Source organism: Mugil cephalus, chromosome 15 (assembly GCF_022458985.1).
Source record: "Mugil cephalus isolate CIBA_MC_2020 chromosome 15, CIBA_Mcephalus_1.1, whole genome shotgun sequence".
NCBI classification, from domain to species: Eukaryota; Metazoa; Chordata; class Actinopteri; order Mugiliformes; family Mugilidae; genus Mugil; species Mugil cephalus.
The window spans coordinates 7636410-7660309 of NC_061784.1; the positions used below are offsets into that span (position 1 = coordinate 7636410).

General features: G+C 49.6%; 1 protein-coding gene across 16 annotated transcripts in view; it reads left to right on the forward strand.

The window, feature by feature from the left end:
* Window positions 1-23900, forward strand: part of auts2a (activator of transcription and developmental regulator AUTS2 a) — a 297228-nt gene that overhangs the window by 267841 nt on the left and 5487 nt on the right. For 6 of the 16 annotated variants that reach the window (XM_047606279.1, XM_047606277.1, XM_047606275.1 and 3 more), the window contains 7 exons: window positions 16114-16693; window positions 17981-18276; window positions 19880-20118; window positions 21109-21153; window positions 22449-22544; window positions 22646-22717; window positions 23054-23083. In XM_047606279.1, the coding sequence (XP_047462235.1) occupies window positions 16114-16693; window positions 17981-18276; window positions 19880-20118; window positions 21109-21153; window positions 22449-22544; window positions 22646-22717; window positions 23054-23083 (1358 nt within the window). Of the gene's footprint in view, window positions 1-8904; window positions 9269-16113; window positions 16694-17980; window positions 18277-19879; window positions 20119-21108; window positions 21154-22448; window positions 22545-22645; window positions 22718-23053; window positions 23084-23900 lie in introns of those variants that run through there. The other 10 variants (XM_047606281.1, XM_047606280.1, XM_047606278.1 and 7 more) reach the window with 8 other exon arrangements.

Below are 23900 nucleotides of genomic sequence, written 5' to 3' on the forward strand. Positions count from 1 at the left end.
TCCTTCCAAAGCCGCAGTGTTTTTTCCCCCTCCCGCCCGAGGCCTACGCCGCATTCTGAAAAGAAAATCCAACTGATGAGAATGTGGCTTTTTGTGTTTTCAGACGCTGATTTGTTTTCCTTCCCTTTTGTGTCGGCTTCGCCCCGGAGCCATCTGTGTCAACGGTGCATAGCGTCTAATGTAGGAGCTTAAAGTCGCCGGCAGTCTTCGCTTGCCTCTTTTGTTTTCCTCGCTCCGTCCCGCTCACTCTGGGTTCAATTTCCCAGGAATGGATTTCATTAACTAAGAGTCATTAAATGTTATCTCTAATTACCTCGGTTGTCAATGCACCTGCAGGTGCCAGCTAGCTTACCTGATTCATTTCCTCTGCAGGAGAGTAAGCACCAGTCAGAAAAGCTGGGGCGGCAGTCTAATGGCCGCTAGTGATATAAACAACTTTTCTGAAGTCTAAGCTGCTTCCGCGGTGCCGGGGGTGGAAATCGGTAACCGAGCCTTATTAAGGCTGTGACTGCTGTCCGGGGATTGGATTGAAGTGCTGGCTTGTACAGATACTGATGATGACAAACCAGCACAGCGTGTCACCACAAAGGTCTGCAGACAGATCTATCAAATGATTAAAGCTGTGTCCCGGGGCAGTGATATCTTGTCATCGGGTTATATTCCCATCCTTTATGAAATTGTCAATCCGCGAGCCGTCATAGAGACGCGGCTTAGCCTGTCATTCTGGAGGCTCAGCGTGCATTGCTTGCTGAGTGTAGCCCAGCAGCAAGATTAAGATAATGCTGGGTGACATTTATAAGGGTCTGCGGGAGCTGGTCTGAAAATGAGAGAGCGTACACCGGTAGATGCGACCTCGCTCTAGAATAATGCGCACAGTTTTGATTTGGAGAGGACGCCACAATAAACATATTTGCTATCAAATATTCACCTTTTCGCCTGTGCAGGTCGCGTTTAAACCGCGGAACGTCTTCGGCGCGTAGCTGAGGAGCACTTTATTTCATAAGGAAGAAAATTCATCTGGTGCATATATTGGAGAATCTAGTCCCTCGTGAGACGTCTCCCGCAGCTGCGTCTGCGATGTGAGGGCGAGTTCAGAGCGGGGGTGAATTGAAATGCACAGTGTAGTGATTCTCAGTACCCCCTCCTCCCGCCCCCCCTCAGCATAACGCTGATTTCACCATGCTTTACTGGAGTTAATGTGAAAATGAAGCGGTGCTACAGCGAGACCCGGGGCTGACGCCAGCGTGAAGAGCGCCGCCAGTGAAGTGTGTCAGGCTTGAGTACGTCTGTCACCGGGGGAGAGAATAATGTGCAATGTGGAAGGTGTAATTTGCGGCGCTGATGGCATTGTTTAAAAAAATAGTGGAAAGAGAGAAGCGGAGGTGAACTTTTGTGGCAGATATCAGAGCTGAAGAGCTCCCTGGATTGTCATAGAGAGCTCTGCTCGCAGCAAAATTGCCTGTGAGCGTATTACTGCTGTGTGGGAGGGAGCTGAGGGCTTGTTTTTTTTCTCCCTTTGCCTCATTCTCTCTCTATTTCCTGAGAGGAGGACTGGTGATATAGCTGTGTGTACTTCCAGGCAGCGGGCCGCCACCTGCTGTAATCTCAAGTGATATAGAGAGCAACAATCACGCCACAAATCACCCAGGCAGCTCCCTAACTCATTCAGTCGACTGGAAAGAGAAGGTTGGCCTTTCACAGCGCCAGTGTTGGTTTACTGCCCCGGGCTCCCTGCACTGCCCTCGCGCTGACCTCTGCCGTCTGTGTGGGTTTATGTGTCAAGAAATCAGGGCTGCCTATGGAACTTGACCTGATGCGCAGTGGAAAGATGACCTGACTACCATTGGCCTTTTGTGCGTTCTGAGAAGCGGCTGCAGTCAAGGACGGCCTTTCTTTTCCCGCAAGGGACCGGGGAGGTCACGGAGAGGTCCCCGCGCCGTCCGTCCGTCCCGACGCAGCGGCCGGAGTGGAGCGTTGTTGTTGTTTTGGCTCGACCGCAAGATAAATTCTCTTTTGATATTTAATAACCACGTATGTTTGGAGAAGAGAGACGAGGGCTCTGAAGGATTTAGCTCTGAATGGCGTGTGATGGAAAGTGATTCCAGGCTTTTTTTTTCTCCCCCCAGTGGTCTTTGCATCTGTTGGTTACCAGTCCCCCCGCAAGGAGCATTTAATGCATCTCTAAGGGGTAAAGGAAGCTCAATATCCTATGGTACACAGGGGGGAAGCCGCCGCCGCCGTCCCCCCCGAAAAAATCCCTCCTCCCCACGGCTGCAACTGCAGACACAGAGGCTGTATTTCATGACCATGAAAGGGGCCGCTCCGGCCATGCCTCATCTGCTGACACGGCCAAACAAAGGTTAACAAATCAAGGGAAGCACTTGGCTGATTTAGTGCATTGCAGTCGCAAACAATTGCCCCGGCCCCCTGTGGTAAATGAATAACGGCAGCGTTTCCAACAGTGCGTATTTCAGAATCACATGTAAGTGTTTATATTGATCTCATTAGTCCAGCTCTTTGCAGTCTTCATAGTTTTTAATGGATAAAATATTTTTCTGTTAAACTCTTGAGGAAAATATTTCGCTCGCAGAATATTCCTACAAAGACGGTGTAAAGTTTGCAGACCTTTAACAGTCATATCAATCGTGATCAGATCTAATTATGGAGGGGGTTTGTTTTGGCAAAACTGAGTCAGGTAAACAGTGAATGTCGGACCACGGGTCTAGTTGGTGCCCACTTGGTAGGAGTTTGTTGACTGAGAACCAGTTTTAAAGAGATGCTATGAATGGGTCTTGGTTGGTGCTGAAGCAACACACACACACACACACACACACACACACTCAGCAGTTCAGGCCAGTCTAGCTCTGTCCTGTCCTACAACACAAAGAGGTCATTCAGAGTTTGTTCCCCGAGTCCCTGAGGTTAGAGACTAAGTAAATCCATCCATCTTAATGCACTTATTTCAGCACCGGGAGAGCTGGAGGGAGACTGTGTAAACACTCCTGTATCCGACATGCCATGCTAAACCCAAAGAGCCTGGAACCCATCAGGCCGAAATTAAAGGTCTACATCTCAAACACAAACATTTAAATGGGCTGAACTCCAGAGATCAAAGTGAAAGGCCTTAGTTTTTCTGCTGCCCCCCTCCATCCCCCTCTCCCCCCCAGCCCCATGTGCCTGCCACACTGAGATACAGTATGTGGTGGTTTAGCAGCCATTCAGGGTTGAATGGTGAGCAGCTTTATACTGGACATGTCTGCTTCTCCCGAGTGTCTACAGTAACACTGGGGCACATTTTGAAATGGTCCAGAGTGAAGGCTGCATGTAAGCACGCTCAGTTCATCCAGGGATGTGATTTCATAGGCAATACATCAGATCACGAGGATAAAAAGCTCATTTTCTTGTTTTTCTAAGAACGTTTGGGAGAGGTTTTGGCTGCGCGGTGTCCGTATTCTTAGTTATTATTGCCAGCGTCTTGTGTTTTCACATGTTTCATTGTTGTTGTCGCCACCATTGCCGTCGATGCCACAGGCTAGCGAAAGCGGATGGCAGGCTGGAGGTGTCGAAAGCACCAGTCTCCTCTTCCCAGGAGAGCTCCTCCCTCCATCACCATCACCAGCATCCACTGATCCAACGTGACATCAGCCACTCTCCTGCCAACTGTGCTGCATTAACAGGGTCAAAGCACCACACACATGCACACACACACACACACACACACACACACATACACACATACGCACACCACTTACCAAGACACAGCCATTCCCAGAGCACTGTTGGTGTGTTCAGGCCAATTATGCCTGTGTCAGTCTTTGGTCCCTGCGGCAGAGGTGACATTGCCAAAGAGGGAGAGGGAGCCGGCCTCCTTAATGAGGCCTCATGGTGCCTTCTCGTGCCGCGCGTGCATACGGGCGCATTTGTACATTCGCGGGAGCCGGAGCGCCGTCTGGGAGGGATCCACCTTTCTATCGCGACCTGCCATGTGCGTCTGACAGCCCTCTCCCAGCTCAAGGTCTCTACCCTGCAGCCATTTCCATCACACCGCCTCTCCGAATCTTTTGTGTGTGTTTTTTTTTTTTTTTTTTTTTTTTTTTTTTTAAGCAGTCGACGTGGCCCCCATGATGTCATTCTAGCAAACAGATTTTGGCTGCGGCGAACGACTCGAGGCGTCGGTTCCAGAATTGCAGCATGGCGGCTTTGGAGACGCGCGCACTAAATAGGAGATGGGATTAACATAGCGGATAAGATTTTACTGTTCGCTGTGAAATGATGAGCCCCTGCGGTGTTGTGTTGCTTTGAGCAGCATGAAGCAGGATTTAGTTGGTTGAAAAAAAAAGAAAAAGAAAAAACACACTCAAAGTCTCAAAGTTTGCAGAACCGCCCGCTTTTGTTCGGTTGTCAGTGGGCCACACATGCTAAAATAAAATAAGATGTTTAAAGTGGTAAGGACTCAAGCATTTGCTGGACACTTCAGACACTAAGGCTTTGTTTGGATGCTTCAAATAAGTGACCACTGCTGTAATCTGTGTAATCCTCAACTGTGACTGTAGGAACCAGGGATATCAAAGCTTAGTGTCGGACTTTGTGGTCTGCTGCAGTCTTACAGCTGTGGTGTTTCTACAGGGGGGAAGAAAATGCCAGGTGAAAGAGCCTTTTTGTTTCCCCATCCACTCATTCATAGCCAGAGGAGAAAAGTGAAAGTGTAAACACAGCCTGTCAAGGCAGAGAAAGCTAAGAGAGGGCGAGCGCATGGAGACTCTGATCAGGATTGATGAAAGCAAGGCTTTAATTGCTCCCACAAGAAAAGAAGTTAGCTTTTCGCCTCTTCTCACCCTCTCTGATTCTCATAAATATGCAGGGCAGAAATAAAGCCCCGATGAGCCTCGGGGCAGATTAGAGAGGACTACAGAGCAGGATCCTGGTTTGTTAGCAGCACTCCATAGATCCCTTGCATGTGTTTCTGCTCCGCACACACAACGTGTGGCTCCCATATCTCTCACCCCACATTTCATTACACTGCCACGGACTAGCCGCTAGGTGTGTGCTGGGAAGTTGTAGATTTCAGATCTTTAGTTAAACATCACACCCTTGCGTCGGGCGTCCTCTCAAGAAACATCCCGACTGAGCGGAGTGGGTGGAGGGGAGTTCATTTGCAGTGGACGCTGTGCGTGTGTTTTACGTTTAAGTTATATTGGCATCCCGGAAAGGATTTTTTTTTGCATTTGATATAAACAATGTATAATGAACTGCACAGTGTTACATTTTATCACCGTCTTCTGGTTCATCGTCTCTGGCTTTTGGCCACTGTTCTTAGAAGCCTGCCCAAACCCATCAACATCCGTCGGACTGTCACCATCTGTTACAGATTAAGCTGCTTCTGGAGGGAGCTATTTGATTTCAGGGCTCTAGCAGCCCTCCTTATTCCACGTGTCAGGTTTTAGTGTAAACACTGTCGTACAAAAACCAAAATCCCAGAAGGGGAGGAGGCCTTTCAAGCCAAGAGCAAACGGGCCGTTGCGTCGGCATGGGCTGCACGTCTGGTTTAGCTCTTAGTGTGCTGAGACGAGGGGGCTCTGTCGGGCCGTTTAGAGGCCGAGCCGGGAAGCCATGTTTGGAAGCTTTCTCTCTAAACCCTGCTCTCGCAGTGCGGTGTGGTGATGTATGAATCCCGTGGCCATGCCTGACACTGGCGAGCCTGTCTGAGCCCATGTCTTCGCTGAGTAGGAGGCCACGGACAGAGGCCGCATTGTTCCCCTAAAGTAACCCAAGCTAAGGGCAGCCGCTGCCCAAAGGGGGATATCAAGTTGTTCTCTCTCCACCAACACTACAATCCTAGCTTAAGCTCTGGGGCTTGACGAGGGAGCAGAAAGGCAGCTGACTGTTTGGACGACGGCGCAGTTCAAATAAACAGCTCAAATCCCAGCCAGCCTCCCCTACACTTACCCTGCATCGCCAAGTATCACAGTCCCACAGCCATAGCTCATCACCACGGTGCTTGCCAGCAACCCTCGGCTAATTTGTGGTGTTATTTTGAAAAGCATGTTGATGTGGCCGTGCTGAGGTTTCCTGAGAAAGAGGGCGGCGAGCGGAGGGAAGAGGGTGAGAACTCGGGGCCGGTTTAATCATCCCGCTTCCCTCTTTGTGAGCAACGGGCTCGGTCTACCGCGACATCAGCAGACCACACGGCCTCTCCGAGCTAGGAGGGATGAAGGTACCGGTGGATGGGAGTGGAGAGGCGGCGATTAACAGCTTGGTTTCTGCCCCGGGTGTCCCGCTAATCTGACTGCAGTGAAACCTGAGCAAGGGGGTAATGAGACGGCACTTGACATGCTCACACACACACACACACACACACACACACACACAGGCGCACAGACGCGTCGGCTGCTTCTGTAATGCCGGTAAAGATTTAAGAGAAAAAGCTACATGCAAATTGATACCTCAACAGATTTTCAGACACTTGATCCATGCATTCAAGCTGTTACCCCGCCGGAATGAGTTTTTCTTGTATATCGTTTTAACGCTCCGCGCCGGCTGCATCGAATCCGATCCCTGCGAGCCGCCTGAATGTGCCGTATAGATGTGTGTTAAACCAGTTGGCCTCATTTGAAAAGGAGTGAAAGAGGCCCAGACTGATGACTCTCTGGGGACCGATTTCTCTTTCCAGCCCTCCGTGCCTTTCTCCCCGGTGAAATCATGGCGGTGTCAGCGTGTCAGCTCGAGCTGTCACTCTCCTTACCGCTGCGGGCCAGTTGCTCTCACACTCAGCCTCGTGGTTGAGGAGGCAGAGGGGGAGAGGAACGGGCAGGAGTGAGAAGCCGAGAAGCCGGCGCTTTTTCTTCACTTGACACGGAGGATGAGCGGGGCGTCAAGACCCCTTAGTGCAGCTGGAGAGTCTTGAAAATAGGGCCGAGTAAGCGAAGGGTGGCCATCACCTAAGGAGGAGTCAGCTGCACAATTAGGAGTCACCCCTCCCCCACGGACTGGTGTGGTACAGTCTCAAGCTATGCTTGGCTGACAAGCTGACAGGGTGTCATGGAGGACAGGCCGACACCGAACACATCCAGGCAGCAGATGTAGGGCTGCAGTACATGCAACTCAACCAGGGTGGCATTGGACCCGTTGACTGGTAGAGTTTTCTGTGTGTGTGTGTGTGTGTGTGTGTGTGTGTGTGTGAGGGAGAGACATCAGAGGGTCTTTATGAGCGGGTATGGATTTTTTTTTTTTTTTTTTATGAGCATGTGACTGTAATTGAGATTTCAGCATGCCTGTGTTTGAAGTTTGTTGGCTCTGCACACTATTGTCTATTGTTTCCCAAAGCTGCCACACTGACTGACAAGAAACACATGTTGTTGTGCCACTCGGTGTGTTGGGAAATGCTTAAGTTGTGCTGACGTACACCCTGAAATGTGTGTAATCTGAAAGTCCAATAGTTGCTTTTAGACATATTTAATTTAACTCAAACTATTTCAGCTTCTGCAGCAGTATTACGACACTCAATCCACATTTGTCTTCAGATATAAAAGTGTGCCTATGCATTGTATACCATTGAGTGTGACATTGCAGTGCTTGTGCTGTTGTTATACAGTGGGCATGTGGATCACGGGGTAGGGCCAGGAATACATGAGATCATAGTAGGACATCAGCATTCAGCCCACCACCTCGTGTGGTTCAGCATACATTCCAAAAAAGAGTCTGTTTTCTTGACGAATATGCAGAATTGTAGAAAAGACACACAGCGTTGTATTTTCCAGCCATAGGCGGCAATGCAGCTGCATGCTAAGCCCTGTTATTTTCAGATCAGAGTTGCGGCACTTCTTTTTACTTGTGGTTTTCAGTTAAAATCTTTTAGAATGAAGACTTGAACAGAAAATGTTGTGGCTGTGTCTACATTATTGTTTTGGCCTGGTTAACTGGACTACCTTTAGCAGAGCGTCGTGGAGCCAGGCTTTCACGGTTTGGCCCTCGTTGCTCATATACATAGACACTTTCCTGCCAGTTTCATGCTTAAATTCAGAGGCAGTAACGAGCCAAGAAATATAGCAATGCACCTGTGAAGGCAGGACACGAAGCCCCTTGCAAGTTTGCAACAGTGGCGCCCAGTGGAACGTTCACCCACTTGTTTTTGAATATTGAACTCAAACGATCTGAATACGGACGTGGATATCTTTTGTTCCCGCGCAGCCAAACTCTGTGAGCGCCCCCAGATATTAATGCAGCCTGACATTTTTCAACAATTGACAGTAAAATATGCTTTCAACTGTGCCGTTAAACTGGCAAAGGAATGACAGATGTTTCATGGCTGGCTGCAGAACAGAGATTTCCATGTAAGAGGCTGTGGGCCTCTCGGCAGACTTTGCACTTCATGTATCTTCGGGGAACAACATTCACAGCAAAGAAAAAAAAAAAAAAAAGAAGGCCACCCGACATTTTTCACTCTTCGCTAGCAGAGATGTCTGTCCCTCTGAGAGGTCCCATCAGTTGGCTTGTGTACATGTGACATGTTTGAGGTCAAATGGTCTGGTTCCTTCCACAGCTGCCTCGTCTCCCAGTGTAGTTTTACACCGCTGCGGCAGTGTGTGCTCTGACCAATTGCTGCGGACTAGATGGATCTTCCGCATTACACGCTACTGTTGTTTCAAAGCCTCAGTGAGCCCGGGCATGACAGCCAAACCTGCAGAGAATCTGTCAGCCGCCAGCAACAAGTGTCCCCCAGAGAGCTGCCCCGCACAGACCTCTGGCAGGAGAAGTCTAGCCCTTTGGCCAGCTTTCCACGCGCCCCTCCTGCCGGTCACCTGTGCCAGCATGCCCGTCATCAAGTCCCTGACCCGGCTCTTCTCCCGTTACGTTCCGTGCAGCCTGACCTCACACCCTCAGGGATATATAAAGATTTGCGCTCCGAAGGAGAGCTAGAAATGGGACACTCCGCTGCCACCGATCCCGCTGCTACATCCCCATGTGCACGTAAAGACTTTGGGAGAGGGTGACCAAACATGCAGGCCCCGAGAGTTTGTCTGAGGCAGCGAGATTTTCGCCACATGTTGTGGAGGTGAGACGTGAGCATCGGTGAGAGCGAGACGCAGTTAAGAGCCATTACAGGAACAGCTGTAATCAGAGCTACTGTGGGCGGAAGAATATTTTCGCAGCAGTTCTGTGTGAGTAAATGGCTTCATTATGACTTGAGAGAGAGAGAGGAGACAGAGCCCGCCCCCCCCACCCCCTGCCAGACAGAATATGAAGGGAGCACGGATGGATACTAGAAAAGGTAGGAGACGGGACATAGAGCATAGTTTCTTTGCCTTTCCTCTCTTTCTGTCACTTTTCCTTTTCCGTTCGCCACTTGCGCTCTGTCATGCTGTAAACATGTGTAAGCGCTTGTTCTCTGTGGTCTGGCAGCTGCTCTTCCATGGCTTTGCATCTGTCAGAGGAGCTCAGAACATTCAGTGGCTTACTAAGCCCAATTACCCCAGATTGCTACCATTTCACTGCGGATCACAGGCACAGACAGTCTAAGACGCGGAGTCAGGGGTTTACGTCTCGGTTAACTCCACACGCAGCAACATGACATCACTGCGTATGCACATACTATCTATATTTACACACGCGCTTGCTTTGGCTTTCGCAACTTGCGATACAAAATTCATAAACCAAACGAGACAGGCATGAAATATAGATGTTCGGAGAGGCTGCTTAACAACTCTCCCCCGCCTCCGCTTTTGGCCTTTTGCTCAATCACAGCTTGTTAAAGCAGCAGTTTGCGTTACTGTGAGGTGATATCAGTGCGCTGTGGTATTCTCACTGAAAGACTACACATGTCACGCTCTCACAGCCAGAATAGTTGCTCAACTCACTACCCAACCCCCACCCCCCTCTCACCGACACCACCAACTGTATTTCTGTTTAACTTCCCTGTCCCCTTCCCCAGCCACCCCTGGGAGTCTAGCACTAATAAAACAGCTCCAGTCCAGGACCCTCCACATGGCGGGATGTCCAGGCTGCGTAACCCGACACCTCTCTTGGCTCGAGCTTTAGAGAGCTGCTGACATGACGAAGAGTCTGGGAGGGCCAGCAGGGGAGCGTCCGTCATTGTCAGGCCCCAGCACCTAAGCTCCCCATCTGGGGGATGTCCAACACCTACGCCTGTGCCCCGTGGACTCTTAGCCGAGAGGTTGCCCCGTCACTCTGGAGACGCTCCGGAGGTACCACCGCGTGGTGTTAATGCTCTAGGAGCGGCTAATGCTGTTAAAGTCTTCAGCACCGAAGAAGGGAGAGATAAGGAGCTAATAGACTGGAGATTCTCCGGAGGCCTTGGCTTTGAGGTCAGGGAGAAAGCTTCCCCAGCTAATGTTACCGACACCAAGGTTTCAGCTTCTCTGTGGACGGATATAACGAGGCCAGGCTTAACTCATCTACTCAACTTAATTATATTTATAAATATTTGGTAGCCGGTTGTTTTTAGCGTAGCAAAATGTGAATTAATTACGTCCTCAGCAATTCTCCAAACCGACATGCGGCGTCGTAGTGGTGGCAGCTGATGGACAGGTGATGATCCTGTGCACCGCTGTATGTTCATCCATCTACCGAGGTGTTGAGCAGGGTTCATATGTAAGACCAATCATCGGTGGCACAAAATAGTACAGTACAAATTGTTGTCTTGGTCATGTTTATTTATTCCCGTCTGCACACAGCTGAAAATCTGTATGTTTGCTCTTCCGAGCCCATCACATGACTTGCACCAGGTGTGCGCTTTCAAGGAATCTCATGACACCTCGGTGGAGCTGCGCTGAGCGGCGGTCTCCGTTGGCTCATCCTCAGCTGACACGGCGACTGCTTTGGGCACTGGAGAGGAGTGCTAAAACATCAGGGATTTAAAAAATAAATAAATAAATCTTCCAGTCCCGCAGAGAGCGAGATGAACTCAAATGTCCTCCACTAATATAGACTACAGGGTGTTGCGCTGAAAACGACAGACTCTATAGAGTATGTTTTCACAGGCTGTAGCCGTAGAAGGGCCACTGCCTGCGTTGCAGTCAATAAACTAGCAAGTTTCCTTAAAGACAAACACATGGCAAGAAAGACACGGAGTTGTGTTTGGGCTGGCTGTGTCTCAAAGCCGAGAGCGTGGCCACTCCGGGCACGCGAGAGCGAGGAGGCGAGTGAGAGCGGCCTCTGACAGAAACCGGTGGCCCGCTGTTTATTGTTCTTTTCCGTGTGGGAGGGAGATCTGTTAAAGATGTCTGCCATTAATGCAACTGCAGGCTTCATTAAGAACAAATAAACAGATTCTGGTCCCTCACCAGGAACTCTTTGGGGAACATGTGCTGTCTAAACCACTCCGGAGGTCAGACCACTGTCAACAGTCGCCGCTCAATTACAACTCTAATTTTGTTGTCAAACAAAATATAGAGAAAGAGGAGCGAGTCTTGCAGGGACTAAATGGTTTCCATACTAAAGCCTGAGGCAAAATAGTCTCTTAAAACATTCTGCGTAACTGAGGGCTGTGACTATTTTCAAGGGAGATTTTATTCCACTCGCCCAGCACAGAGGGAGATCCAGATTGTAATTAATGTTTACTGAGACATACCAGTGTAAGATTGAATTTTTAATGAGGGTCATGAATACTTATTCAGTGCAGTGTGTGCTTTAATTGATTCAACTTGAGCAAACATTGGGTCTCGCTCTGTTTATTTATCTGTTTTCTGAGATGGAGCAGGATAATGAATGCGGGGGGAAACAAAGTGAAGGGCGGCAGAGACTCCTCCCAACAACGTCGGCGTCGTTTGCAATTGACTGACACGACGGTGCAGTTTTTGGAGCAAATGTGTTGCCGGAGAGTGGCAAATATCTTGGTTGCGGAAAAGCGATTTGATCTGTGAGTTGTTCCGGGGTGATTTTGCTTACCGGCGCATAAACACGAAGGGAGATGGAGGACGCCAAACAGAGATGGAGAAAAAGAGCTGAAGGGTTGACAGTGACTGACGAGAACTTGGAACGTCAGCCTCGACAGACAGCTCCTGGGCTGTGGAGTTGTCAGCACTTTGCCTTTCGATCGCTTTTTCTTTTGTTGTTTAACAGTTCCAGGCCACAGATATAGTACCGAGGCTATATTTCCCCACCGTCAACACGATGGTAAATGCATCCGTGCTACAGCTTCTAGCTCACAACATCCACAATCTGTATGTTTGATAAATAGAAATGTAATACCACAGAATATATTTCTGTAACATTTCGCTGCGCTGGCGGCATTGTTGGCTGGTTGGTACATGAACTCGATCCGGACTGTTGTCATAAAATTAGCTACAGACATTCATGGTTAGAGAATGAATCTATTTTAAAGACTTTTAAGGTTCTGACCTTTCGTCCGTACCATCAATGGAGCCAACTCCACAACCCACAAAGTTTTTGGACAGAAATTCGATTCCAGGGTCGTTCCATTGGGAACTGATAAAGCTCCAGCAAAGATCCTCTGAGCCAATCAAATCATCTGGTTCGTGTGGTGATAGACATAAATGTAGTCATACATCATCATCTGAGGGCCCCAGAGTTAAATTTGTTTATGACAAAATGGCTCTGATCGGTCGTGTGGTTTTGGTGTATATTTTCTCTGTATCAGTTAAAACACGCCCTGTAATGAAATCCAAATGGAGTTTTACTAGACTCATGGTCTTTTATATTCAAACTGAGCCTGGCTACACCAGCCTACCACCATTGGGTTAAATGTTTATATCACCACATTTCCCCCACCAGATGACAGCAGTAATAAGAAGTGTTACAGCATGACACCGTTACAGAACAGACCTTTAGTCAGCACCCACAGGTTGCCGGCTGTTGCATCACCTGGTGTCCCTCAATCTGTAAAGCAGAGCAGGATGTCCCTCCAGATTCCCAGTGAGCCAAACAGTGGCTTCTTTATTGATACACTGGCATCAGCGCAGCGGGATCAGACTTCAGCGCCTTCGCCTCCTCTCGCTACATGGCTGTAAAACGCCGCGGCTCAGCTGCCAGTCGCGTGGTTCCTCGCTGTGTGTTGGGTTGTTGGTTTTGTGTGATTGGAGCCATGCGACCTCTGCCCGCTTGAAATCCCACAAATGAGTGCGAGGGTTCGGAATGCAGAAGGGGGCTATTTTGAGGGACGGTCAAGACGGGAAGGGGGTGACGGCAAGGAGCGGAGGCTCAGCATGTCACAGAGGTCTCTGCGGCCATCAATTTGTCAGGATGTCCCCGCGGGCTCGGGTGTAGGCTGTCATATCCACTCACGCTCACAGCAGAGAGACGGAGATTGCCGGAGCAGCTTTGGCTCGGCTCGGACGCTAATGTATTTTTTAAAAGGACAGGTGCTGGCTCGCCATTTGCGCCTTTAAAAGATGATGTCGTTAGATAATGTTGTTGGCACTAGTTTGTTAATCATTTATATGGGCCAGGTTGTATCTGGTGGTGACATTGAAATATAATAGGCTAAATTAATCTCCTTATGCTCTGCAGTAATGACCTAACACTATATTAACCTACCTAATGTTCTGCGTCTCACTCTGCCAGGCCTCCTGTCACTCCCTCTCTGCATCATGTGCGCTGCAGCGATTGGTGTAAAGAAACAGAGCCGTTTGTCTCCAACGTGGCTCCGCCAATCCAAAAAAACACGCTGATGAAGGACCATTACCCGGCCAACACACAGAACTATTAGCCCTGAAGGATGAAGTGATATTAGCGGCTTATTAAAAACTGCTAACTTCAATACAGCTGCGCGGCGCTAATGAGCTGTGGTCCACTGCAGGACAGCAACAATAAAGATGAGATGAGAAGTACGCCGGGAGAGAGGTCCCGCATACCAGTTACTCTGAACTCCTAATAATAATATTTTAAGGGGTGGTTCTGATCCACGTTTTATTCAGTTCAGCCAGATCAGAGCCGTAGCCTTTTTCTGATCGTTACAAGCAGCCGCGTAGCTTTCATCGTGTAGGGAGATAGAAATCAGATGTGGTGGTGTGTGCAGCTAATGAACTGTGAACGCTGGGAGATGGCTCACACTAGGATAATGAGTTATCCCCCTAAGTCCCTCGCTGGGTCCCATGACATCCCGCCTTAATGAAGGGCTTTCCTGCGCGCACACACCCAGCTGACCCTCACAAAGCCCTCCAGCCCTCTTAAACACAGCCTCAGCTTTTCCTTCACAGGCTAACCCGAACACCCCCAGGTCTCGTCCTCCACTCCACCGCTCCGCCAGGCAGTGCCTGCTAGTTAGGAAACCGCAGCGCCGCTCAAACGCTGGGAAGCGGCAGGGCTTTGCATTTCGAGAAACCCAAGTGGGAATTGCACTTATTTGTTTCCGGGGGATGAAGAAGACTGACAAATGAACCCTCGCGGGAGGGAAGCTGGTGCGTGCTCCTCTCCTCTCTTCCCTCGCTCCGCCTGGCCCTGGAGTGTTCATTATGACCAGAATAGACACCTACTTTTTAGCGCGTTCGCACATTCTCAAAACAAGCCACGGACCTCGGGGACCGAGAGGTGCGGCGGGAGACTCGAGAACTGGGAATTTCTTGCCTCCCTGTCTGTCGTGGTGTAGTTGTTTGCCAGCAACAGTCTCTCTTGACCAGTAATAGCATTTGTAAGAGGAGAAGATTGACGTGGATTAGGAAGATGGATGCACGGGCTGCTGGGCTTTCTTGTTCGCTGAGTAGAGACTGCATGTTGAGGATATACAGTACATTCTTTGTAAAGGGTTTAGTCAGCTTTGAAGACATCTCCGTGAACTCTTTATTTTTTTCCAGCCCAAAGACAGCTAGCAGACTTTTTCAAAGACACTTCACTCTGGTAAAGTGTACCTCTCGCCTCCTGACAGGCTGGCAGATGTCCACAGCTAAGAGTCAATAGCTGTTATTGTAGATATTGATTGTGATCTTGCACCAGGAATTACCTCCGCTGACCCCTAAACTATGATGTCACACCCACCCGGGGCTGCTAATGCCCGGCTTAGCATTTTAACGCTAATGGTAGACGGTCTCACAGAGTTGGGTGAGCTCAGCCCGCTCCCGGTGGAGCCGGTCCAGGGGGAGCAGTGTGTCAGGGTGATGGAGGCCCCCTGTGACAGGCGGACGCTTTGCAGCGCAGGCTGCTGTCTCGGCCCAGGGGGACTGTGTTCCATTGACACCTCTTGGCAGGTAAAGGATTTAGCCGGCTTCACTAAGGAGGAGGAGGAGCAGCACTTGCTCCTGCCTCTAACCCCCCCGAGGCCCGGGGAGAGTTAATTACAGTTTATGTATGCACTGTCATCCCCCATGAGCCTCTCTGTCTCTGGAGCAGCCAAGCTGACTGTTGATGTCTGAGCACTTTGTTCTGTAGGAGGAGGTCCCCGCAGAGGAATACCCTGGATGAAGCTTATTATCCATTGTTCTGTGTGACTTCAGCGTTGCACTGCGATTATTATTCCTTCTTTGGATTAATTCATACTTTGGACTAATGGATAATGAGTCTAAACCGGGCTTTTAATAGCAGATAATTGCTGTTTTGTGGCCATTATTGAAAGTCCATAAAATGAATGTGCTCCTTCGTAGATGGGCACACTACATGCAAAAAAAATCCTACTAATTAATACCTTATTATGATATTTGACATGCATACATTTAATTTATTCTGCAAGTGAATGTTGTGCTGTTTGAGGAAAAAATAAAAACGCTGAAATTAAGGGGCTGTTGTGTTTGGTGCAAGGAGATTTTACCTGTAGAAGCAGAACATGTTTCAGTTGTGTAGTTTGTCCTCTGGGACAGCATTAAATGCTGTGAAGGGCTCAGGGATTGGTGCTCGCGCTAGCACAGCTGCAAACCCCAGCAGGGCGTGTCATTACAAGGGAGAAGGGTGGGAACAGCAGGCAGTGTGTGGGACTGCTCACACACTCCCACATTTACCCCAGTAGAGAAGGTCATGGGTCGTCCACGCACGCGCTTTAGCAGCTCTACGACACATTTCCTGCACTGATTGGGGTGTTCTGAGGCACATGTACTAGTCTATATATAACTGCATCTTCATTGCATCTACCAACACGGTGGTGGAAGTATATGTCTCAGCATTTACTGACAATGAATTTATAACACTTCTGCCTTCTTTCTGTTTTTCTAGCAGTACCAGATTTTGGCATCGATGTGCTCCCCACCAATGGCAGCCAGGAGCCTCACGGCCAGGCCCTCCTCCAGGTGTCAGGCCTAGAGCGCAGTCAGGAGAGGAGCCAGGAGAGCTGCAGAGACCCCCACCCCCCGGCATCCAGCTCCCCCAATCCACCTTTGCCCGCCCAAAGCCTCCCTCTGCCTCCGCCGCCGCCGGAGCCGCCCACCCCACAGGCCCCGCCCCCGCGTCGGACCCAAGCCAGCGGCCCCAGCCCCACCCAGGCTCCGGCCTCGACCCTGCCGCCCCAACATCCGGAGGCTCTGCCCAGGCCTCAGACGCCCGCAGCCCTGCCTCTTGCCCAGGGCCAAGAGCCCTCGCCGCCCCCCCCTCCCCGGCCCCAGCACCAACCAGAGCTGGTGACCAAGCCCAGGCCCGCGCCCACACCCGGCCTTCACGCGCACCCACCGTCTCCCGCCCTCCCGACCCACCACCCTTATCAGCAGCACGCCAGCCAGGCAGGGCCCAACCGGCCCCCGTCGCGCTGCCACCCGCGTCCGCTTTCTGCCTACAACGGCCTGAACCTCAACGGTCACAGGTGAGTCTGACATCAGGCCAACTCAAAGCGTGTTTTAAAGCAGCTCCACCCGCCCTCACGTCCCCATCCGCTCCGAGGCAGAAAAATCAGGCGGGGCTGTTCAGGCAAAACCTCCACATCCACACACACTTGAAAATACTAGAATATCTCTTGAGCTGGAAGTACGCATAATGCCCGATCAGTATGTAAATTGCCATCAGGGAGAGCTTGAAGTTCCAGAGCCGCACAGCAGCGCTGATTATTAACTGCGAAATAAAAAGGCCACGCTGAGTGCCTGTGATTTATTAGCCACCCACACCGTCATCCGAGCTCTCTATAGACTCCGGCTTGTTTTTAGTATAACCTTAAATCAGTGCCATATTGTTCTTATTTCATGGACGAAGGGCTACTTGTGAATGAAGAAATTAACATTTTTCCTGGAAAAGAGCGCTGTTCAAGACTGTTCAGCAGAAGGATGTATGTTTAAATACAAACAAACTCACAAGGTATTGACATATTATTAAAAACAACAGAGCCGGTGCAGTTTTATTCATTCATTGTGTCCCGTATCGTTTGACGAGCACCGAGGCCCATGAAGCTCTCCATTAATGTAAGACTTGAAGATAGCTCCTTCAGAACCCACTCAGTCCCAACAACAGCTCTGCCTTGCAGGCTCTCAGGACTTGGCACCGCCCGCCCGCCTGCGTGCCAGCCCTGCCAGTCTGCCAGCGCGCCGACAGGGCCTGGCACCCACTGCGAATAATCACGGCCGGGGCCCACGGCGAAAAGCGAGCGCCGCAAATGAGCTTTTAGGCTTAGTGCGTGGAGCGGCAGCGACACAGGCTCTGCGACTGCCCCCGGGGAAAACCCACACACACCACTAAAGACTGTTTGGTTACACATGCACACACACACGCACACACCCTCGCTCCCTCTCATCCCATTTCCGATGCACATGTTCACTACCTGGCTCTGGAGGAAGTGCCTTAACAGAAGCTGCTCAAAGACAGATGCTCGCTCTGTTATGTTTGTCAGCGGTGGTTTATTTGCATCCGAGGGTGTTGTAAATGTGGTGTTTTTTTCGCGGATCCTGTTTGCCCTGGATTCCGTGAAGCAGCACAAGAGAGAGGCGGGGAGGCGTTTGTAAATGGGAGGCAGTTGAGGTGTGAAAACATTGTGCTGGGAATTGAGAGCCAGAGCAGATGGAGGCGAGGGGATGTGGAGGAACAAGTGTTAATTTTGACTGATCGCGCCCGGCTTAACCTGGCCGCTTTCTCCATCTTGATCTTTTTATCTCTCTCTTTGCAGCAGCAGCAGGAGCAGCACCCCGGGCGCCAAGCCCCACGGGCCCCCAGCTCCCTCCCTGCACCTCCCCCACCACCCGCCTCCTCCTCCTCCAGCGGCCGCAGCAGCCTCCACCTTCCCACTGCCCTTGGCCGCCAACCAGAACACCCCCCACGGCTTCCCCTCTGCCTTGCAGTCCTCGCCGCACCCCCATCACCCCAATATGTTCGCTCCTCCAGCGGCCTTGCCTCCACCACCACCATTGACGTCTAGCACCCTGCCAGTACCCGGACATCCTGCTGCTGGGAGTGCCTACTCAGGTAAACATCACAAGCTGTTTGCAAATGTCTCCACATTGCCCCCATGTGGCGTCACGCTGAAATGTATATCAGGCCGACATGAACAGAAGGCAGAGTCCTATTTTAGCCAGTTGTTGCGACAGGGCGCCAGGAAATCTGAGGCACACGAATATAAATTGGGATCAGCGTTTCATTTCATAGGCAGAGACAGATGCATAGGCGGTGTGTTGCCCTTGTAATTATTTAAAGAAACAAGCGACCCGGTCCAAGATGGTCCAGATGCAGTCCATGCCTGGGGTTTTGTGTGTTTATAGCCGTGTGGACAGTTCAAGTTCACACGCTGTCTGTCACAGCGTGATTGATCAACTCCCCGCGTCCAGCAGCAAGTCGTTAGGCCGCATAGCAAAAGCGATTACAGACCCCGCGCGCATTTCCGCGCGTTGCTGTCGAGCTAAATGTCAGGGTCAGTGTGGTGGGAAGAGGGGGAGGGGGAGGGGCTCGCCTCGAGCCACGTTCCCAGAACTTCCATTTTCACCTGGAACAGTGTTCGTGTGCGAGAAATCAATGTGGTCAATACGGAACGGAGTGGGGCTGGATTTCGTTCAAAAGATACTAATGAAATTTTTATGAAGAGAAAATTCCACTCCCAGCCCAATAAAGCTTGAAATGAATGCAGAAAATATTGTAGTGAGTCGCTGTGGAATAGGAAGGATAAGGTTACTCTGGAGGAGATATGATCTCTCAAGGCAGGTTTTGTTGAATTTAGAAGAAAAGCCAATGATTACTTGAAATCCATTCTTTCTGCGCAGCCTGCGCAAAGGTTATTAGAATAACAGATGCTGTTGTCTCGGAGGGACTGTAGTGTATCAAATCACCACGTTTGACAGTTCCAGCAGTCAGACAGCTCTAATCGCCCGGAGCCTCGCTTAAATATAAAATGACATGTTGGTAATAACAGTCATTTCCTGGTTGTTTCCTTTTTTGATATAGTTTTGACATGGCCTCCCGTTTGATGATATGCGTAGCATTCACATTGTAGATCACTGTCCTTCAGGGGATCTGTGAAAGCACTTTAATTTCAACCAGCCACAACATTAAAACCACTGACTAAGCTAAGTAAATAACCTTTACGGTCTTTTGATAACGCAGTGTTCTGCTGGGAAGCTTTTGGGTCTGGCATTCATTCACGTGGATGTTACTTACACCACTTGTGCACCACCCACCTGGACCAGACCAGACACTCCCACCCCATAGCAACTACGCTGGATCCCAAACTGATTAAGTATCCGTGGGATGATCCACAAAAGCCCCTCCCCTCAACCCATAAGACCCAAATACCCCCATTAATAACATCCAGATACCATAGGACACCCCCAGAAGGTCCATGTCCATTCTCTGATCAATCAGAGCTGTTGTGGAGGCACAAAGCAGGTCAAATAAGTAACAAGAAAAAGTTTATTGGTACCGACTAGACAAAGTGTTACGACAAAAAAATCCCTCCACCGCAGAATTATTTGGAACATAGCAAGAAGAGCCCATAAACCAGAGCCTGCTGTTACCGAGTTACAGTCACCCCATTAGCGAACCCGCTCCTAATCCACCCTTGTCTCCACCTCTCCTCCAGAGCAAGACCTTCTGCGCCAGGAGCTCAACACCCGTTTCCTGGCCTCCCAGAGCGCCGACCGTGGCGCCTCGCTGGGCCCCCCGCCCTACCTGCGCACCGAGTTCCACCAGCACCAGCACCAGCACCAGCATCAGCACCAACACACCCACCAGCACACGCACCAGCACACCTTCACGCCCTTTCCCCACGCCATCATGCCCACCCCAGCACCGCCCATGGTGCGTACCCCTGCCAGAAATGTGAGGATAAGTAGAACACACCTGTATTGGTTGGTTTTTTGGGCGGGTGGAAGGGTGGAGGGGGATCTGCGAAGGAAGAGCGGAGCGTTTTCATATGTCTTTGTTCTAATAATGACTTTTACATGTGCGGAGGAGTGGGTGGGCATGGCACCGAAAGTGTTTTCACTCTGCGGCCGCGAGAGCAGAGATTTTACACCATCTGACATGTGTGCGAGCAGCGCACTGCAGGGACCTGTGGGTTTGTGGCGGCTTTTCAATGATGACCATGTGTGTCCGTCCACGCCACAGCCATGCCTTTATTCTCCCAGACAGCCTTTCTAGTGTTTTCTCTGGCGCACGCTAAGACTCCAGAGTTGAACGCTGTTATTTTCTAAATTGGCAATAACTTGCCCGAAGCATGTTAACTTCAGAGCCAGCTTTTTTCGGAGCATAATACACTTAATTCATCATGATTTTAATGACTTCATGTGGTCCCGTTTGGGGGTTTTCATTACTGGCAAATGCGCTGCATTAAGAGCACCGCTGTTTGTCGGGAGAGACCACGGGCAATGGGTGCGTGGACTTAAAGCTCACACAAACACATGCACATTTGTAACTGCCTGGCCCGTAGAGAGTTCGTTTGGCTCTGATGATACCTCAAAGGCAGCATGGTGAGGCCTCTGACAGCTAATGAGGCCATAAAAAGCCCCTTTATGGCAGCAGTGTTTAGTCTTGACTGTGGAAACGTTCGCAGCGCTGCGCCACTAAAAGGCATCCAAATGAGACGCAGCCCACACCACTTTACAAGGTCTTCAGATGATCGCGAGAAAGGGAGGATGAAAACAGTCTGGCCCGGAAGGCGGCCGAACTGGAATCTCGGGTTGACATCATGGATTTTTTAATCTAAACTGCGCGGCGAAAGCGGCCCGGCCTCAGCCGCGCGGCGACGGTGTTGTGTGAACGCCTCTCCTCTGCATCTTTGTACTTAGCTCTGTTTCATTTCTCCTACAGTTTGACAAATACCCAACAAAAGTTGACCCCTTCTACAGACACAGTGTGAGTTTTCCCTACCCGCGTGCCGTCCAGCTCCGCAGCGGCCTCTTGCTTGCCCATTTTGCCATTTCTGCCCATTTTGAGTTGGTGTTTCAACTCAGCGTGTGTGTGTGTGTGTGTGTGTGTGTGTGGTAGACGTCATGCAATCACTCATCTGCTTCTTGGTGGCTACTGTAAACGTCCTAGCTGTGCCATTTCACTCTTCAGCCCCGGCAACTGTTCAGTGATTAATGAACCAGTGCTGTATTCTGAGCTGCTGAATCAGAAAGGGGTACCATGTGTGCATGTACTGGTGTAAATATACTCGCTCATTATTTGTTTTTGCTAACAGTGCCTTGCTCATTACTACTGCTCACTAATAGGTGCTTATGTTGAGCACTGGCCCCAGTATCTTGCTGTGTTTGTTTAAGCCCCAGCCTGTCTCCAGCAGATGGCCCGGGTTTCTTCCTGTTAATATGGAGTTTTACCTTAGCGCTATTTTTTATTTTAGTCTCTGGGCTCTGTAAAGCATCTTGAGACAAATTGCATTATTATATAAATATATACACTCTATAAATCTAGTTATACCCTAGAAATGAAGTTAAATTGCAGCTTCCAGTTACCTGCTGTGTGCACAGTGTAAAACCGCAGAGCCTCCGCAGAGAAACATCTAATATCATAACTCCGTATTCAGATCAACCCTGGGTCTGAGAGATGTTGCTGGGTTTTCGCATGCTTTCATTAAGAGAACAGCAAATAGCCCCAAAAGCATCTCCGCTGGATAAAACGCAGTCTTAAAAACACGGCGCGCGAGGAAACGCTTGAAACCTCACAGCACATCCTGGAGCCCGAGCTCAAATAAATTGAGGCGTGATTAAAGCGATGCCAGCGCCACGTCGAGAGCACGCGAAGCATTGTGAGCTTAGGCTAATGTGATTGACGAGGAGGAAGTTGATTATATATGTGTGCCTCTCTGTGGGATACATTTGTGGAAGCCTTGAGCACTTGTTTGGTTTACTTGTGTTTTGCTTGTATTACAACATTCTGCTTTTCATATCAAAGGAGCGTTTTCCCCCTTATTTAAATCCAACGGGAATGAGCAGAGAATATTTAATAAACAAGCAGTTTGCGAAACATGTAGGCAATCATTTTCTAACTTCGCATTCAAGCAGCCTTGGAATATTCTGACTGAATGTTGACTCTCATCCGCCGCTACAGCCTGCTCGTTTCATCTCCCCGTAAAGCTCCCGCACCCCTAACGGTTCTGGAAAAAAACAGAACCGACCTCACACCTCCTCTCATTTTATCTCCTCCTTCAGCTCTTCCACTCCTACCCTCCAGCCATGTCTGGCCTCCCTCCTGTCATCCCCCCGACAGGACCCTTCAGCTCGCTGCAGGGCGCCTTTCAGCCCAAGGTAGTACACCAGCACGGCCACACACCCACTGACAGACAAAACCGAGGCGAGGAGTTTATTTACAGAGAATGTTATTTCAATCCATGTCTGATGCCCTCTAGACCTCTAATCCACTGGATGTGTCCACGAGACCCGGAGCCGTCCCACACACATTCTTACAGAAGGACCCCAGGGTAAGAGCATCTGTGTTGCATACGCCTTTCAGTCATCAGATGGGGGTTTACCACACTGAAGCCCGTCATTGTAAAGATATATGTATATTGTTTGCAGACAACAAATGTGTTCCGGCCTCCCTCTCAGCCGCCATATGCGCTCACCGGCCACCCAGGAGAGCCCTGTTTAACGCCCACGCGTTAATTACTCCTGAAATGCTTAATTTTTGAGTGAACATTTTAATTTGGTTCATAATGAATTCCTCACACAAAGACTAATTAGAAGCGATTTGACTGACAGCTAAATAATCCCCCCCTCTCCTACCCTTCCCCCCTCTCCCCTTCTCCTTCCCACAGCTAACGGATCCATTTCGGCCCATTCTCAGGGTGAGTACGCGCTCCCTGCGGTGTTTCAGTCACCGGCACCCTCACACACCGTGATAACCACGGGGTTTTTGCTAATGGAGTTGATAGTGTCTTTAATTAAATGAGGGGTGCGCGCGCAGGCTTTTCATTTTGGAGAAGCAGTGCAGCCTCTGCTTTTTGGAATCGCCGCTTTCAGGCAGCGTGCACCGTGGGCAAAGCACTGTATTAGTGGATAAACCGCTAATTTGCATACACCTTTCAATGGGGATGTAACGATGCATGGCCAGAGAGTTAAATCGATGCAAACGTGCGACGCTTTCAATCAGCCGAGATGAAAAATGAAACGCGATGCCCTTTTTAAACAGCAGAGGGTGTAATAGTTTTGAGTTCACTTGCTCAACATCACTGTCACTGTTAGGTGTTCAGACAAGATGAGATATGCTGATCTTCCTTAAAAAAAAATAAAAAATTACGAAAAAACATGTAAATTCCAAACTAGGAGCACATGCAAGCCTTAGTTTGTTCCTTTGAAGAGATTAGTTTAGATTTAGTTTGTGTTATTCATTTAGTTATTTTGATGTGGAATTTCTTTTAAATGATGTGGAATTTCCTTTAAAAATCGATTTTTTTATTTATTTTTTGTTGTTAAGATAAAATACAATTCCAGTCGCACTTTTAAGCACAGTTTGCGCTACCTCAAAGAAATAAAAGGGATTCTCTTCAAGTTGTTAAAGAGAAAATGTAATTTGTAGTTTTTATGTAACTAAATACACACAGTTTGTGTTTTGAAGTGACCTCCTACCTCAGAAATGTGTTTTTTGTCTGATAAATAAATAAA